This window comes from Cynoglossus semilaevis, chromosome 2 (assembly GCF_000523025.1).
Source record: "Cynoglossus semilaevis isolate Cse_v1.0 chromosome 2, Cse_v1.0, whole genome shotgun sequence".
Lineage (NCBI taxonomy): Eukaryota > Metazoa > Chordata > Actinopteri > Pleuronectiformes > Cynoglossidae > Cynoglossus > Cynoglossus semilaevis.
Window position 1 is genome coordinate 10,697,260 of NC_024308.1, and position 16,321 is coordinate 10,713,580.

At 43.2% G+C, this 16,321-nt stretch overlaps 4 protein-coding genes across 7 annotated transcripts; 1 reads left to right on the top strand and 3 right to left on the bottom strand.

Annotated features, from left to right (window-relative positions):
* On the bottom strand, positions 1-7,470 carry tmem259 (transmembrane protein 259). Of its 4 annotated transcripts, none has more exons than XR_003052219.1 (13): positions 7,117-7,446; positions 5,918-6,247; positions 4,954-5,247; positions 4,579-4,756; positions 3,888-3,998; positions 3,670-3,792; positions 3,491-3,591; positions 3,352-3,409; positions 2,648-2,731; positions 2,427-2,559; positions 2,063-2,162; positions 701-1,961; positions 1-246 (listed from the first exon to the last, which is right to left on the bottom strand). XR_003052219.1 is itself a non-coding variant. In XM_008337391.3 (13 exons), the coding sequence occupies exons 3-13, from the start codon at positions 6,134-6,136 to the stop codon at positions 1,320-1,322; spliced, it is 2,043 nt and encodes a 680-aa protein (XP_008335613.1). In that variant the 5' UTR covers positions 6,137-6,247; positions 7,117-7,189; positions 7,394-7,470; the 3' UTR covers positions 1-1,319. The 4 variants fall into 4 exon arrangements, 3 of the variants coding, with proteins under 3 accessions (XP_008335613.1, XP_024919650.1, XP_024919658.1); XM_008337391.3 differs by having other exon boundaries at positions 1-1,961; positions 7,117-7,189; positions 7,394-7,470; XM_025063882.1 differs by having other exon boundaries at positions 1-1,961.
* Positions 7,471-8,417: 947 nt separating this feature from the next.
* Positions 8,418-10,699, bottom strand: tmco1 (transmembrane and coiled-coil domains 1). Its single transcript, XM_008337448.2, has 7 exons — positions 10,474-10,699; positions 9,847-9,924; positions 9,667-9,726; positions 9,484-9,530; positions 9,290-9,357; positions 9,050-9,194; positions 8,418-8,805 (listed from the first exon to the last, which is right to left on the bottom strand). The coding sequence occupies exons 1-7, from the start codon at positions 10,541-10,543 to the stop codon at positions 8,707-8,709; spliced, it is 567 nt and encodes a 188-aa protein (XP_008335670.1). The 5' UTR covers positions 10,544-10,699; the 3' UTR covers positions 8,418-8,706.
* A 372-nt stretch (positions 10,700-11,071) lies between these two features.
* On the bottom strand, positions 11,072-13,487 carry aatf (apoptosis antagonizing transcription factor). The gene has a single exon (XM_008337460.3). The coding sequence runs from the start codon at positions 13,134-13,136 to the stop codon at positions 11,586-11,588; it is 1,551 nt and encodes a 516-aa protein (XP_008335682.1). The 5' UTR covers positions 13,137-13,487; the 3' UTR covers positions 11,072-11,585.
* Positions 13,488-13,624: 137 nt separating this feature from the next.
* Positions 13,625-15,147, top strand: magoh (mago homolog, exon junction complex subunit). The gene is made up of 5 exons (XM_008337474.2): positions 13,625-13,822; positions 14,329-14,387; positions 14,569-14,679; positions 14,769-14,851; positions 14,927-15,147. The coding sequence occupies exons 1-5, from the start codon at positions 13,732-13,734 to the stop codon at positions 15,024-15,026; spliced, it is 444 nt and encodes a 147-aa protein (XP_008335696.1). The 5' UTR covers positions 13,625-13,731; the 3' UTR covers positions 15,027-15,147.
* The last annotated feature ends 1,174 nt before the right edge of the window (positions 15,148-16,321 follow it).

Sequence of the window (16,321 nt, forward strand, 5' to 3'; positions counted from 1 at the left end):
CAGTATTTGACTCTTTATTTCACTTCCTGTACATGTTTGTGTTACAGTTAAATACAGAAACTAATGAAGCTACAGGCACAGAGAAACTTGCACCCCCATCCCTATAATATCACACCTCAGTCCCCCTCCCTGACCCCTCAAGAACAAATAATGCCATTGAAACACTGACCTTCATCTTCCTGCTGTAGAACACACACCCAGGAGGGGGCAGTGTGGCCCAGGTGAAATGACATTTTCAAGCAGTTTCTAAAATGACCAATAAAATCATAGTGAATGTCGATCAAATACATGGACAAATGAAGTAAAAAAACAAACAAGGACAGAGTATTTCTTAGTGTACTTGACATCATCTGAGTATATCTTTACTTTTTGTCAGGTATATTTTTGTGTATATCACGGACATTACCATCGTGACAGAGTACACTTTGTTGAAGCACATTCCCAGCTTCATTTACTTCACCAGTGCCAGACTGTCAGGAGGTTAAGGTCAGAGATCACTGTCTGAAAAACACAGATACCTGATAGTACACTGTCATAGAGTAAATGTATGTATTCTTTGATAAAATAACCAAGTACACCAGTAAAACTCTGTTCTTTGTCGTACTGATTTGATTCTACATTTAAACCTATGTCCTGTTCTGTGGTTCTGACCCACATCAATTAGAATCAACAAATACAAACAGTGACATTGTTGTTCTACCTGTTTAGACCGAGGTCAGGATTCCCAGCCCCTACATCCCAGAATCCTCCAGTGAGAGTGGTGTGTGGTGATGTGGGGGGGTGACCTGACTCCTCCCCTCTGCCACTCAGACGAGTACATTTATGGAAATCAAATCACGAGAACTTCCGAGGATCTCTTTTCAATGACCTTTGACCCCCTATGGTCTGAAGACCGGAGGCTAGGCTGCACCCCACTGACTGGGACGTGGGTATTTTTCTGGTGTGAGGGGCGGGGCCTGAGGTGTGATAGTTGACATCAGTGAGCTGCTGACGTCAGAAAATGATCAATAAGGCATCAGTTCTGACAGGAAGTGTCTCTACTGTCAATCATGACCCTTTCAAAATAAAATCAACAAAAACCAGATCTGGTCAGAATCTGGGTTGATCAATAACCCGTCTTCAAGTTTCACGGTTATTGTTATCAATCACATGTTCTAAAGTTATCATTCAACTGATTAATTAATTGAACGGCTCTTGTGACCAAGGTCATGTGACATGGAGCCACCTGACCAGACTAGTGGCATGTGTTGTTGTCGATCACAGGAAGTTAATAAATCTTTGTCAGGTGTCACTTTAAAAGTCAGAGAATCAACCAGTGATCAATCACCTTGATCAGCAAAGGAGGTCAGACTGAGGTCACACGATGTCAGAAGGACACAGGAGGACGTCCTTGGGGACGTGTGAGGAGGACAGTCTGCACCAGGACTCTGTAAAGGGACGGAGTCTGTTTCTGGGGATGCTGCTCCAGCAGAAGGCCCCGCCTCCATCTGCTGACATCTGATTGGCTGGCTGATAGACAACGACTCAACTGTAGTTTTATTTTCTGCTGAAACTGTTGAATCAGCATCTCCTCCCGTAACTCCTCCTCCTCCTGACTCGTGGCCCTCACTGGGAGGGTGGGGCTCCGCTGTGTCCACTCTGGCATTCTGGGTGGTGGAGGACAGAGCTTCTGTGATGATGGCGGCCGTGTGGGCCACCCAGTTTAGCTCCGCCCTCACCTCACCACCTCCTCCTACTGCTGTTGTTGTTGTTGAAGGGCTGGAGGACGGAGCTGGCTGGTTGGACTCAGCAGAGCCCGGCGCAGTGCTGTTAGTGTTAGCGGTGGTGTTGTTGTTTAGATTGTCCTGCACGGCCGTCTGGTGGTTCTGACCGGCCTGGTTCTGCAGCAGCATCTCCTGGATCCTGATCTGCTGCAGGATGGCAGGAAGCTCGTAGTGGTGGAAGAAGTAGATCATGGAGTGCTGGGGGCAAAGGACACAAGATGTGTAACTCCACCCACTTCATCTCTCAGTTTATAAACTTATGGTTTGTGTGTGGGTGGGGTTCTACTGCTGCTGCTCACCTGGATGAAGAGCCAGGAAGTGACCAGTGCCAAACTGCTGTACTGACCGTTAAAGCGATAGTGGTAGGCGTAGAACGCAAAGTGGTACAGATAGAAGAACCTGAGGAGACAGAGACGAGAACCTGAGAAGACCAAAGTTTTGTAAAAAGATGTTCAAACAACAACTGTAGCAGACAAATCTGAGACTTTTTGATGTTGTGAGTTCTCTTGGAGCTAAGGAACTACAGGAGAACAAATCATCAACGACCCAAAGACCTGCTGAAGGAAGACCACACACCCAGGAGACAAACAGTTTCTTGTCGATCTCTAATGGTCTGGACCTAAATGAACCAATTGCAGGGCTGGTATCTGTCAGGTGACTCACCTCAACCAATGGCGTTTGCTGGTGTTTGTGTGGCAGCAGATGGCGTCGTACTGGTCAGCCAACCAGACGATGAGGATGATGTAGAAGGCGGTGGTCGTGTCGTTGAAGAACTCAGACATAATGGCCTCCATACCTATACACAGGACGTGACATCATCACACAACAAAACCTCAGACCTGATCTCCTGTCCAGGACTGATCGTACTGAGGAAGTGGTCTTACCAACAAGGGCCAGGATGACGGTGAGCAGAGGGGCTGCTGGGAAAGCGATGGTCATGTTCATCTCCAACATCTGCAGAAGGTCCACTGAAAAAAAAAAGAAAAAAGAATGAAACAGGAACTAGACCGGACCACAGAGATCGGACCGGAACAGGAACTGTGGGCTGGACTGCAGGCACACATCCACTGCAGACAATTATACCATGATATAGTACTAGGAGCTAATATCAGGAACTAGTACCAGAACAAATACAAGGCGTGTTCACCTTAAACAACTACCAAGGATCAGTATCAAAGACTGGTTCTAGGAACCATGTAAAGATTTTCCAGAGGGTTCAGAAACTAAACGTCAGAACCCAAAAACAGTTTCAAAAGTAGGACGTAAGTATCAGTGGGTACAGCATCTATGAGGGCGGAGCTTGGAGCTTCACCGGCTCACCTGATTGGTGGAAAACTGTCAGCCTTTAATTCTCTCAGCATGTTTCAAGACATCGGTTGACAAATAGAACTGTTTTCTGTAAAGACTTTGGAAGTGATGGAGGTCCAAGTACTGTTGGTGCTTTTTGGATGAGTTACAGAGGGAACTAGAACTGTTATGGTGATGGGATTAGTTCCAGAATGGGAACAAAAACATGTAGTTCTTAAAATAAAAAATGATTTTATGCAAAGTTCTTGGTGCCATTCAGCAGAACCAGAGTACAACTGACCGATGAAGACGAAGATCTGGTGGTGGGAGTATCTGAGCAGCATGGACACGGACAGCGTCTGAGGAAAATAAACACAGAACCTGTTAGTTGCAAATGAATCGGTTCTAAACTGCAACAGTTCCAGGACTGATTTACTCACAAATATGACCATGATGACAAAGGCGGCCAGGTAGGAGGTTCTAGCCATCCACATGCTGACAAACCGATAATGTTCTCCAGACACCACGTTCCTGAGGAAGCCTGCAGAGAACCGGACACAAACACACGTCAGCGGTGGATTCAGAGTGGGCGGGGTCACAGCTGATTGGCTGTCCCAACCTTTATTTTCCTCATTCTCAGCCAAAGCCTTTACACTGGACATCAGGATGTCGTCATATCCCAGGAACTCGTCCAGCAGAAACCGACTGAAGCTGTCTCCGAAACACTCGTCCTTCATGGGATCTGTGGCAGACGTGGGACAGGGGAGAGTCAGGTGACTTAGACAGGTGCGAGGTGAGTCACAGGACATTCAGGCGTGTGCTGCGCCGGGCACTGACCCAGAGTTACCACCATGACAGGGATGTTAAGTCGTTGTCTGGTGTTCTGGGACAGACGCAGGAAGCCGTACTCCAGGGAATATTCCACGATGTATTCTTCCTGAGGCCACACTGGGAAAAACAGTACCAAAGGTGGGGATTGATTGAAGTTGACCTGTGCACCGGAACTTACTGAGCTAACAGTTCTGACGCCGTTTGTTCCTGTTGCTATGAAATGAATTCATTACAGCGTCTTTCTGCGCTGAACACAGCAGGAAGTGACACGTCAGAGCAGCTGAGCAGACTCAACAAACAGATAGGACGATAGATCGAACACAAACATCTATTTCCTGTCCTAGCCTCAGTGCTAATCGTTAGCTGCTGCAGCATCGTTGACATTAGCAACTTTTGGCAGTTTGATCTTTAATGGAATAAGTCATTAGCATATGAGCTACAAATGACAACAATTAGCCACAACATCTAATGAATTCATCCCTGAAGTAGGAGAAGGAGGAGAAAAGAAAAAGGAGGAGGGGAGTCTGAAGAGAAAGAACAGAATAAACAGTGGAGGAGGAAAAAGAAAAACAGCGAAAAACAAGAGCAGAGAGAAGGGGAAAAGAAATCAAGAATGGAAAGAAGAAAGAGGAGGAAAGAGGAGAGAGAGAAGGAGGGGAGGTGATGTAGGAGGTGTATGGAGGAGGAGGTGTTTTACCTGCTCTGGTCATCATCTCCAGCTCAGACACTGACTCCTTCAGTGGCTCCATACCTTTAGCTGCCTGAGTGAAAGAGACCTCCTGACTCTTGTTGCCTCCTCCTTCTCCTACCATCAGTCCCCCTCTTCCTCCTCCGACAAGCGATGGCTTCAGACGGGGTTCAATGTCCAGCTCAAACTGCAGTGGGAAACAGGAGAGAACTGGTCAGAACAACATCATTTAACTGATTAGACCTATAGCATTAGCATTTAACTATGTGGAGTACAGTCAGTACTACAGTAGTACCCCCTGGGGCTACAACGGTTCTCCAGTCTTATGGTTCAGATCAATGTTAGCTCAGGCTAACTCAACTATTTAACGAAAGGTGACGTCACCTGCACTGAGCTGTTGTCAAACATCTCCACAGTCATTTCCTCCTCCTCCTCTTCCTCTTCTTGCAGCCCTACGCCTGCTGCTCCTCTTCCATGCTGTTCCTCCTCCAGCTCCTCCTGCACACCGGGTGAGTCGTAGTACTGCAGGAAGACGGGCGAGCGGCTAGAGTTTCTCTGGATCTCCACTCTCAGGATCCCATCCCGTGGCCATCGCTCCCTCACCCCCTCCAGACAGTTGATGGGTGAGCGGGAGAAGGCAATGTGGATGTAGGCGAGAATGAAGAGAACAAAGAGCGCCTGAGGAGTGGAGCAGGTCGTAAGGAAAGTGAACTACTTGTCATTGTGACACAGCACACCACAGCTGGTGGACTCGAACCTGAAGCCTTCCGGACCCAAGTCTGCTTCCTTAACCACTAAGACACTACTGCCCAAAGATAAGATCAGACCAGACTTCCATTTATTTATAATAAATAAGTTATAATTGTGTACCTCCATGTACATTTCTTTCGCTGCACTGTATGCCACAACAAATTCCTTGTAGGTGAAAACCTACCTGGCAATAAAAATGTTTCTGATTCTGATTTTACGACTAAATGAAACCTACAGTGTGACAATTCTAATGATGGCAGCAGGTGACATTTTAATCACTGTAGTAATACTACAGACTTACTATATGGAAGTACAATCCGGGAAAACAAATTAAACGCTACAGCATCCAGTGACACGACTAGTACTAATAGCAGTACTAGTACTAGTAGTAGTATGACACACTCACTACATTTATTTGAATTAAAGATTTTTTTTCACATTTGATAAAAAGAATTGCAATTAAATAATGACAATTTTCCACTGTGCTCCACCACTGACAGGAAGTATACAACATGGGCAGTGAGGCCAGAATGGAGGCAAAGATACAGAAGAAGAAGAATCTGAACCACTCTGACCTGACCCACATTTCCCACCTCACCTTGAGCAGGAAGAAAAACTCAAAGACTCTTCTGAAGGATGGAGGGAAGAGTCGGGCGTAGGTGACGGCGGTCTTAAAAAAGAGGGCGTGGAAGAGGCGATCCCGCACGTTAATGAGCGGGTTCTGGTTCATGTTGGGGTTCCGGATCCTATTTGGTCCTACAGCAGCTGTGTTGTTATTGACCGGAGCGTTATTGTTGATGACCTGATTCTCAGACATGATCTGTGGTTGTGGATCAGGGACTAAACAGGGCTGAACATGTCTTTCCTCACTGGTCCACCTCAGACCTCAGACCAGACGGGGGTCTGACTCACTCCACTTGACAGGGACCTGAAAAACATTATCCAAACAACACTTCACAACAGTACTCCGTCAGTGTCGGGTACACAACAGCCTAAGACTAAAAGATTAGCCTTTAACATACTTGTCTTAGTCCTAACTTAGCTCCAGGTTTAAATAATTCCAACTTTAACACTAACACCGTGAACACCGCCTTCAGGTTTACAGCACCTTAACCTTACTTCAGTCTTGAGCTCCAGGCTAATATTACAGTATTTTTTACACCCATACCATCTCAACATTTGACATAGCATCAACTTCAGGCATCAAGCTTTAAGCATCAACTTTATCCCAACATTTAACTCAAGCCTTCGGTTCAAGTACCTTTAGTTTTTTACCAGCAGCTCCACTTCAGTAAAATCACATCCTTATTTCCACTCTGTTATCTGAACCCCAAACCCATGTAGGATTTACAGTGATATTACCACCAGCTGCAGGTTAAAGTTATCAGTCTAATATTAGCTGCAGGTTCACATTCCCTTAAAACTACTTCTACTTCAGTTTTATCTAAGGTAACACCAGATCTAACTGCCAATCATGACACCAGCAGCTCCAGGTTAAGACCATCTAAACTTCAGTCTAAATATAAATTCAGGTTTATTTTATCTTAAACCACACCACATTCACCTCAGCTTTAGTTAGCATCACATTTATATCACAGTTGTTTCACCAACAACTAACGCTCACTCAGCGTTTATGTTTTACTTTGTGTTAACATGACATGAACACACCCTCACTCCCGTACTACAGGTTAGCTTCACACGGATTATTTACACTCCACCAAGGGATTGTATTCTTCACTGTGCCTTAGCTTCAGCTGATCGTATCCCAGTTTTCACACCGACCACTCGTTCTCTCACCTGTTCTTGTCTCTGTGTTTCTCTGGCTGTGTGTTAACAACATGCTAACGTCTCGTCCTCGCTGTTTTCATGTCTACAAACACACAAACGCAGCATTAAACTGTGAGCTGTATCGTTCGCATCGTTCACAGGCTTTGCTGACTAAGCTAACTGAGGTTATTGATCAACAGGAACCGGAGAGTTACAGAGAACAAGGCGTTTATTCCTAAATTAAACACAGCAACTGTCAGAGTTATGAACAGAAGCTAAAGCTGAGTCGCAGGCGTACGGAATTTACCAGATGCTAACAGGAACTAACAGGAGCTAACTGGGCTGAACCGTTATGAGACAGGAAGAAGACCGGAAATACGGCTTCTCGAAGGAAGGGATGCCTTATGGGTATTTTTTTTCTATTTCAGCGACGACGTTCTTCTAAAATTAGAATAATCCATTTACATGTTGTCTTTTTATATTTAATAAAAAACAAGGACGAAGTATCGATATTCTAAAAAGAAAATCCTAAAATTGTTTTATAACATCTAAAAATTATTAATATCATTAGTAGTACTAATATTAGTATTTACTTTTGTTATCGTTGTGCTGTTCAAACAAACTACGGAGCCCCTAAAGGGACATGGGGCAAAAACTCAACTACATTCCCATGTTTGAAAATGTCAGTAGAGGAGTCTGTTAGTTTCTATTTTCACCTGGACTTCATTATAAGGGCATCGCTGGTTTGGTTGTCAGTGGTCATGGTCACGTTTTGTCTGAAAGACACTTAAACTGACACTTTTTTGCATCATTCTCTTTTCTTTTTCTATACTTTTATAAGTTTTCAAAACCTTTAACATTTAGCTGTATTATTTTTGGCCTGTTGTCTCAGGTACCAAATATGTCCTTTTTTGTTGCGTAGCCGTACCTTCTTCGTCAGTTTAGCATCAACATATTTTACAGCTAACTTTTCACCACCTACTTTTGCATTTGTATTCTATTTTTGTCTATGTTGCAACGTTATAGCTGCAATACAGCTCACACTTTCCTTTTATACCTGAACTGTTTTTTGATAAAAGCAAAAAAATCAGTTCAGATTCCTAAACCTTAACATGGTTTTCTGTGTGGTGGGCTTTCAGAAACTTCCCCTTTTTTTTGTTCTTCAATTATTTTTCTCAAATTCTACGAGCTGTTTTACATATTACATGTAATTTACATTTTTTAATTTATCATTGTCTGAGGTAATACTTTCACAACCAATTAACCTCTGACCCTTGTATATACAATCATTCTTTTTTTTCTTGACCGGAAAAAAAACCCAAAACAGCTGGAATGACTGACGTTTATTTAATAAACATCAGACATCTAAATGTAATCAAATCAAATAAAGTTTTATTGAGAATTACCTTTGATAATACTGGGTGGATCAGATGGTAGCGTGACAATTCATTGTTTAAAAACTGCTGAATACAAAACAACAACAACTTCACCCCAGTTTCCCAGTGGGAAAATGGAAGGTTAAATAAGGGACAAAAATGAGCAGGGCAGGAGTTCTTAATACGTTTGCCCCATTCTCTCAGCGCACTCATGGGGGAAGCGTGACAGCTCCGGAACTACAGATCAGGAGAACTTGGCAGCTTGAGGAGGTGGTCCCAGGAAACCACCGGCCTGTTTGGTGGCCGCTCTGGATGGAGCCAAGCCCAGCATTTTCTGAATGTTCTGGAGAAGAACATTATGCGACAGTTTATAGAACAGAACAAGTGTTTGAGCATCAACATAACATTTGAAAAAAATCCATCTTATCCAGAGCCACTTTGACTTATTTTAGTTCAAATAATGACTGGTGGGTTTCAGCTGTTTAGAACAACCTTCAGGACAGCTCTTAGCTAACTTAGCTTTCAGGAATTTATTAAATTACCTCAGCTAAACTTTGGCACATTTTCATTGACTTAAACTCTGATACCTGTCTGATGGACATGGTGCAGAGGATGTAGAGGAAGATGAAAGAGCAGTCGGTGTAATCTTCACCCAGGAGGTTACGGTGAGAAAGTCCCTGGATGTAAGACAGCGGCACGAACGGCAGTTTGGCCACGACTCTGCCGTCAAAGCTGAGCAGGAGGAACAGGAAACAGAATTAGGTTCATTCTGTAAGAATCATAATGTAGTTCAACCCACGATCCTGTTAATCAGTGAAGATCCTCACATGGAGTTAAACATGCCCATCAGGGCTGTGAAGCAGAAGCCGATGGCAAACATGGACTTCATGCGAACCTGAATACAAACGAATCATGAACAAAATTCAATCAGACAAAAACTCCGACCTCCGCAGTAAAATGTCTTCTCAGTCTGGAAACTAAAATGTGACTGTAGTAAAATAAGACGTAGACAGGACGTCACCATGGACAAGTCTCTGTTGTTGTTCTTCAGTTTTTCTTCTTGTCTTTCTACGGCACACACAAACACAATATTTTCAAACTGTGAAAAAGTAAGAAGAGTGGAGTCCAGGAACTAGACTCCACCCACACCACAGACTGTGTCAAACATGATGTCCTGTGAAGGCATTATTTCTCTGGGTCTTACCAATCTTCTTCTTCTGTTGACGTCCTGCCGATTCTGTGATGGTTTCTTTCTTCTTCTCCACTAACATGAAATAGAATTAACATTAAATACTTCTACGTTCATAAATTGAACAAAAATAATGCCACAGAAATACTAATAGAATACAAGGTCAAAGGTCAGAATTGTTGTGTTGAAACTCACATTTTTTGCTCTGTTTTTCTACTTCAGCCTTTAGCCTCTTGTACTTTTCAGTGCGATAAACTAAAACCCAGGTGATTCCTAATAGAACAAAAAAGATAAAAAATGTTAAAAGAACAGTTTCACCACAGAAGACAGTCAATAATGAGCTGACACTTCCGCATTTCCAGCAATATTTAGTTTGAGGAAAAATGTAAAAACAATGTTTTTTTAATTGGTAGCCTTTTAAAAAACGTGTTTTTTTGTTTTTTTTTACATATATCTGGTAAAAAGTCACTTATCTCTGAACGAAATGTTTCTAATTTGTGGTGACTCAAACCCTGACACTGACACGAAGGCTTAGAGAAAATGTATTTCAAACATTATTATGAATTTTTTAAAACAACTTCTTGGTAAAATGTAGAGATTTAACTGACGTCAGGTGTCAACTCAGCTCGGCTAAAGTGGCTAACGTCGCTTTCTCACCAGCCGTCGAGGTCTGAAGAATAACACGACCGTGTAAGTATTTATTTCACAGTGGGTACGTGTTGATGTATCAATAAAGGAGAATTAAGTTTTGGGTTTATTCAGTTTTTCTTTAAGCAACGTTCGTGAGCAGCGGCGAGTCGGTGTGACTTCAGTGAGACTCACCTTCGGCTAACAGTGCGGTACAGACAGAGATGAAGACGATGAGCAAAGTGTCTGGGAACATGGTGCTCATGGTGAAGCTGCTGCTGATGACCAGGAAATATACACAGAAGAAAAAATAAAAATATATATAAAATATTAATGTAATTCAATGATCTTTTGAGCTCATTAAATCTCCTCTGACGGCAGAGCTCAGTCAGCACTCCCCAACGGAAATAAGCAAGAGTGCTTCCGGTTCATCGGCTCAGCATAAACCTAATTTGTATTATTTTATTGATTTTCTTTTTTAAATTATATTATCTAACTAATCGTACGAATGTCTTATATTTTAAATGATATGACTAAGAAAGTTCGATTTTCACTGGTGTCCATTCACACAGTTTTATTTTTCATAAGTGCTTTGAAAAATAATTAATATTTGGCATTTATATTTCATTATTTTTTAACTCCTCACATAATTAAAAATATAACTTCTCTAAAGTAGTTATACGAATTTTACTTATTCTGTACATAACATTTTAATAATTAATAGAATGACAAACAAAATCAAATATATTTAAAAATATATATTTTATCACTCAGAAAGACAAAACTTAAACACTTTTTTCAATAGCCTCTTCAGATTTTTATTGTTCATAGATGAAAAATAAAATTACAACTTTTTTTAAAAAATCACACAAAGTTTTCACTCTGAACACATCACACAAACGTAGACATTTTCTCATATATTTTACTTAATGACATGACGGCTACCCTAAAGACACTCTTCTTATGAATGACTATTTCTCAAGTGGTTCAGTTCACCGGTTATTTAAATGACCAGCAAACATGTTCGTAATTCAGGCCCAACATAAAATTCACTTAAGAAATATTGCAAAAGGTTGAAAGTTGATGAATAAAAATGTATGTTTTAAAGTGTAAACATTGTGTATGTTGTATTTTATATGTACTTGTTAGTCTGAAACAGTTTTTTTAATCACAATATTGATTGTATTAGGTTGGTGTTTTAGGCACCAGAGTTTAAATGTGTATTTCCCATATAACCTGTGGCTTTGGAACCAGTGGATTAAGTCTCAGTTCTTCAGTTCTTCATTTGTCCCCTGACCAGACTCATGTCACTCTCTGGCCTCTACGTTGCGACCAAAGAGACCACGGTACAGTTCGTTGCGTGCCTCGTCGCTCATGGAGCTGTGGTTGATCGGGGCCATGAAGTTCACCAGCTTGCTGTGGACGTGGAAGCGCACTTTGCGACCCTTGCTGGCCTTTGTGTCCACCTTCTTTTTGATCTTGCTGCGCAACTTCTGGATGGCCAGCCACTGCCGGCCCATGGCCACCTGGTCATTGGGGTCCACTGTGCTGGTCTTACGCTCAATAAGCTCCCTGAGCAGCTGATGGTAAAAGTCATCATCATCAAATATGTCCTCATCCAGATCTTTGAGATGCAGGTTAGCCTTCAGCTGTTGCTCTGCTCCCTCCTCCACACCAGCAGGGGGAGCATTCTGGGAGCTGGCTTCGGAGGTCTCTTTTTTCCCGAGAACCCTGTATTCTGATCGGCGGGTCTGGGTTCTTCTCAAAAGCCTATCCTTGTCTGCCAACACATGCTCCACCTGAGTCAGAATGTTTCGGTCAAATGCTCCAAACCCCTTGTTGCTCTTCCCTGTGGTGAGCCGGGTTTTGTCATGCCACTTCTGCAGCGTGGTGTTCTGGTACGGCTGAAAGGCTGCAAAACGTTTGGTCATAAAGTCAGGATATTCTGACATTTCTAGTTTTCTTTTTGGTGGTCCAGTTTCTTTTGGCCCTTCATCTTCATCACTCTCGATCTCATCATCGTCAACATCCTTCATGTCCCCCAGGGCAACTGCTCTGGTGTCTGTGTTTTGGCATAAAAGTTCATCATGCAGCTCTAGCAGGGAGCGCTGCAGAGCCTTCAGGGCCTTGTGGGCGTTTTTCAGTGCACCTGCCACCTCAGGTCCACCCCTTCTCTTGACCTCGGGTAAAGTGTTCGGCTGTGGAAGCTGATTGGCTGTCACCAGAGCTTTCTGGATTTTGATTCGTCCCTCCAACAGCTGGTCCCACAGCGCCAGCTGGTTCTTCACAGCTTTTCCTTTCTCCACCTCCTCTTCCACTTTGTCTTTGGAAAAGGTTTGAACTGGGGCATCTTCTAATTCTTCATCAGAGGCTTCTTCCTTTTCCTGGTCCTCCTCATTGTCTTCTGTCTCCAAACCACTAACGTCGTCCTCTTCTTCACTCATTCCCAGACCTTCCATGCCTTCAGTCATTTGGCAGAAATTCACACCAGGAGGAGACACTATGTCAGAACCCTTAGGTTCCTCCTCTCCAGAAGAATCTTCCTCAACATCTGAACCATAGTCCTCTTCTTCTTCTACATCTTCAGCCTGTTCTTCCATGCTCTCGTCATCCCCTTCCTCCTCCATCAGCAGCTGTTTTCTGCTCACAGGTTTCCCTGCGTATCTCTGGTCGGTGTCGGACAACAGGGTCGTGTTGCCCTTCCTCAGGATACTGATCCCAGCACCTTCATCGTCATCATCCCCGAACCTGTCCACCACCTTGGCTTTGGTGACTTCGTCTTCATCATCGTCTTCAGGATCAGCAAACTTTGGCTGAGGATTTAACAGATCCTGGAGCTGCTCGGAAAACGAACTCATGTCTTTTATTTTTTAGCGCAGCGCACACGTGCAAGTTACCAATCATACGAGTAGTGTTCTGCCACCGCTGAGGCGCAGTATGATGACGTTAGTATGTGCGACAGGACTCTGAAGATTTGTTTTCCCGAGATTATTTTGTCAGGCAGAAGACTTAAGCGGTTCGGACCGCTCAGCTCAGTCTACGACTGTGAATAAACTAAATACAACATTAATTGAATTATGAAATAATGAAGGGTTTATGGTCTAGGTACAGAGGTGTAGCTGCCTTCTAATGTAAATTATACATACATTAAATTATACATATATAAACAGCCACACCACAGAAATATATTCCTTTATTTTCTTAAGTTTTTTGTTTTAAATAGTTACCATTAAATATGCAATATTTCGTTTTATATTTGGTGAATCCGCTACTTCAAAAATAGCCCTATCTAACGCCTTCTCAGACATGGAATTGGGTACTAATATTCCACTTCTTATTTCCTGTCTCTGCGCATGCTCAGGCTATGTTCACTGACCTGCCGTTTTAGCTTTAGCCTAAACTTCAGGCACCTTTTGTTTGGCGGTTTCAACAAGGAGTATTTGACATACAATAATGTCTACGAGCGACTTTTACCTCAGATATTATGTCGGACACAAAGGAAAGTTTGGACACGAGTTTTTGGAGTTTGAATTTAGACCTGACGGTGAGTTAAATTTGGCGGCTTTTACAGACGACAGTGTTAACCCTGCTTTTAACGGCTAAATGCTAACGGGGTCTAAGGATCGTGTGCGGGCCCCACTGTTTCATTTACAAACACATGGATTTAACAAACGACCTTATTCTTGATTATTAATAAACCAAACACATGTTCACACAGGATGCAGTTTCGACACATTAAGTATTTGCGTTTCAAAATAGACTAAAGCGATTTTTTTGAGGAGTCTGTATTGGCACCATGCTGCCACTAGGGCAGGTAAACGCGTGTTTCTTGTTTGGAGCTTCACTGTTTTATAAATTCTGTGATTAAATCCTAGTCAAATTGAGCTGAAGCCACTCGAGCTATCCTGGTTTGTCTGAAAACCATAGAACTCTCCCTCGTTCACATTGTAAGAAGTGTAGTCTGATTAGAACCCTTACTCCGGACTAGATTTCTGGAGACCTCCAGGTCCCAACTGTGTTTTATCCTTGTTTTCTATTTGTCTCCTGCAGGGAAACTCCGGTACGCGAACAACAGCAACTACAAGAATGACGTGATGATCAGAAAAGAGGTAAAAACACATCGAACTGGAGACGGACTGACCGCTCATCGAACTACTAAAGAATCCACTCAGTTATAATGAAGTTAGGATTTGATTATCTGTCTGTTTTTGTGTTCTGTTAGTATTTCTTGTTTGTCTCTGTTCAGATCACCGAGACACTTAAACTGTTTTGTTTTTTTTCTGAGTCCAGGCGTACGTTCATAAGAGTGTGATGGAGGAGCTGAAGAGAATCATCGACGACAGTGAGATCACAAAAGAAGACGATGCTCTTTGGCCGCCTCCTGACAGAGTGGGACGGCAGGTTGGTTCTGGTTTGGGGTTTTTTTTCTCCATTGTACAAAGGTCTCGGAGAATGAACTGCAGTCTTCAGAGAAATGTTTTTGTCTGCAGGAATTGGAGATCGTCATCGGTGATGAGCACATTTCATTCACAACTTCTAAAATCGGTTCCTTGATTGATGTAAATCAGTCAAAGTGAGTCAGAAACACGCTGAGTTCAAATTGTTCTAGAACAGTTCCGTCACTTAAAGCTGTCACTCTGTGTTGCAGGGATCCTGAAGGTCTTCGGGTCTTTTATTACCTGGTCCAGGACCTGAAGTGTCTGGTCTTCAGTCTCATTGGCCTACACTTCAAGATCAAACCCATCTAGAACCGGTTCCTACTGCTCCTCTGAGTTCCTTTAGATCACGTTTGTCTTGTTGAACCATTTGTACATTTGTTTCTGATGGAAAGTGTTTTTTATTTGAAATAAAGGCTAGGAGAAAATCCTAGAACTTTTTGGTTTTCTCTTTCAGGAGTAGAACCGAGCAGAGAATATGATCGGTACTGTTCCCATGACAGGATTTTAATGCTGTAAAATACTGATGAGGACAAGGAAGTTGAAAGAAAACTAGTGAGATGGAGTGAAGGTGTGGAGTCATTTCAAAAACACTGAGGGACAAGTGACCAGGGGTGTAACTATGAACTCAACCCGCCTCTCTCATAGAACTGTTTAACAGAAAACCAGAACCATTGTTACATCATCTGACAGTAGAACCTGAGGCTGATACACATACACACAGAGGGAAGGGAAGGAGAGGACAGGAGTGGAGCACAGTTCCTGTCCTTCTGGCATCAGTACTGGGTGCTTTTATCAGTGCTGTCTTACATAAGCACTGATGACACAGAAGAAACAGCACACACACGTACTGCCTCACAGTAAAACCAGGGCTCCTTCAAACACGTGTTTGTGCACAGAGAGTCTGTGGCTCCATCACAGATGTGAGCCACAGCCACCAGGGGGTCGTGTCTACAATGAATGAATGTGTGCAGTGGTCTAAACCTGTGTAATCCCCACAGAGGGAGAACACACAGGGGATAAGTGAAAACGCCACAGATTCATTCATCAGTCTACACACATGCGCACACACGCATGAAAACCCTAACACTTTCTCTCCCGCCCCCTCACCAAACCTCAAACCAATGATTTTAGGCTAGCAGCTGATCAAATGAAATTCAAATGAGTTCCTCTATGACTTCACTGTTGGAAATCATTTGTTCAGATTGACCTCAGTGACACAGAGTGCCCACAGGAGGCAGCAGTGGACCAGCAGATCCTCTGTGTCTGCCAGCTAAACTCACTGATTTTCTTCATGGACTTCTGTGTGAGAGGTTTGGGGGGGACTTGATGAACTGCCCCTGTGGTCAAGGCAGTGACGGTGACGAGAGGCATGGCTTTATCCACGTCTGTTAGGTTGAATTCAGTACTGTCACTTTAAAAGCCTGGTGTTAGCAGAGCTGAAGGATTAGCAGAGATGCTGTGACCTCCATGTGTCGCTGCCACGACGGAGTCACGGTCGGTCACGTGACCGTGGTCTAAAGCCCACAGCTGTCCCTTTGGCTCCTGCTGCTGGTCTGGACCTGGTGGATGTGAATCAGAGTTGAGTTTATTTCTAGCTCCACCGA

Bases quoted from the DNA above. Each gene is read 5' to 3' on its own strand.
- aatf (XM_008337460.3), bottom strand. From the start codon at position 13,136: ATGAGTTCGTTTTCCGAGCAGCTCCAGGATCTGTTAAATCCTCAGCCA.
- tmem259 (XM_008337391.3), bottom strand. From the start codon at position 6,136: ATGTCTGAGAATCAGGTCATCAACAATAACGCTCCGGTCAATAACAAC. The intron at 3,793-3,887 runs GTCAGTGCCCGG...CGTCTGCCACAG, and splicing joins TGTCATGGTGGTAACTCTGG to ATCCCATGAAGGACGAGTGT. The intron at 2,560-2,647 runs GTAAGACCACTT...TCCTGTGTATAG, and splicing joins CGTCATCCTGGCCCTTGTTG to GTATGGAGGCCATTATGTCT.
- tmco1 (XM_008337448.2), bottom strand. From the start codon at position 10,543: ATGAGCACCATGTTCCCAGACACTTTGCTCATCGTCTTCATCTCTGTC. The intron at 9,358-9,483 runs GTGACGTCCTGT...GTTTGTATTCAG, and splicing joins ACAACAGAGACTTGTCCATG to GTTCGCATGAAGTCCATGTT. The intron at 8,806-9,049 runs GTATCAGAGTTT...GTTCTTCTCCAG, and splicing joins GCACCATGTCCATCAGACAG to AACATTCAGAAAATGCTGGG.
- magoh (XM_008337474.2), top strand. From the start codon at position 13,732: ATGTCTACGAGCGACTTTTACCTCAGATATTATGTCGGACACAAAGGA. The intron at 13,823-14,328 runs GTGAGTTAAATT...TGTCTCCTGCAG, and splicing joins GTTTGAATTTAGACCTGACG to GGAAACTCCGGTACGCGAAC. The intron at 14,852-14,926 runs GTGAGTCAGAAA...TCTGTGTTGCAG, and splicing joins ATTGATGTAAATCAGTCAAA to GGATCCTGAAGGTCTTCGGG.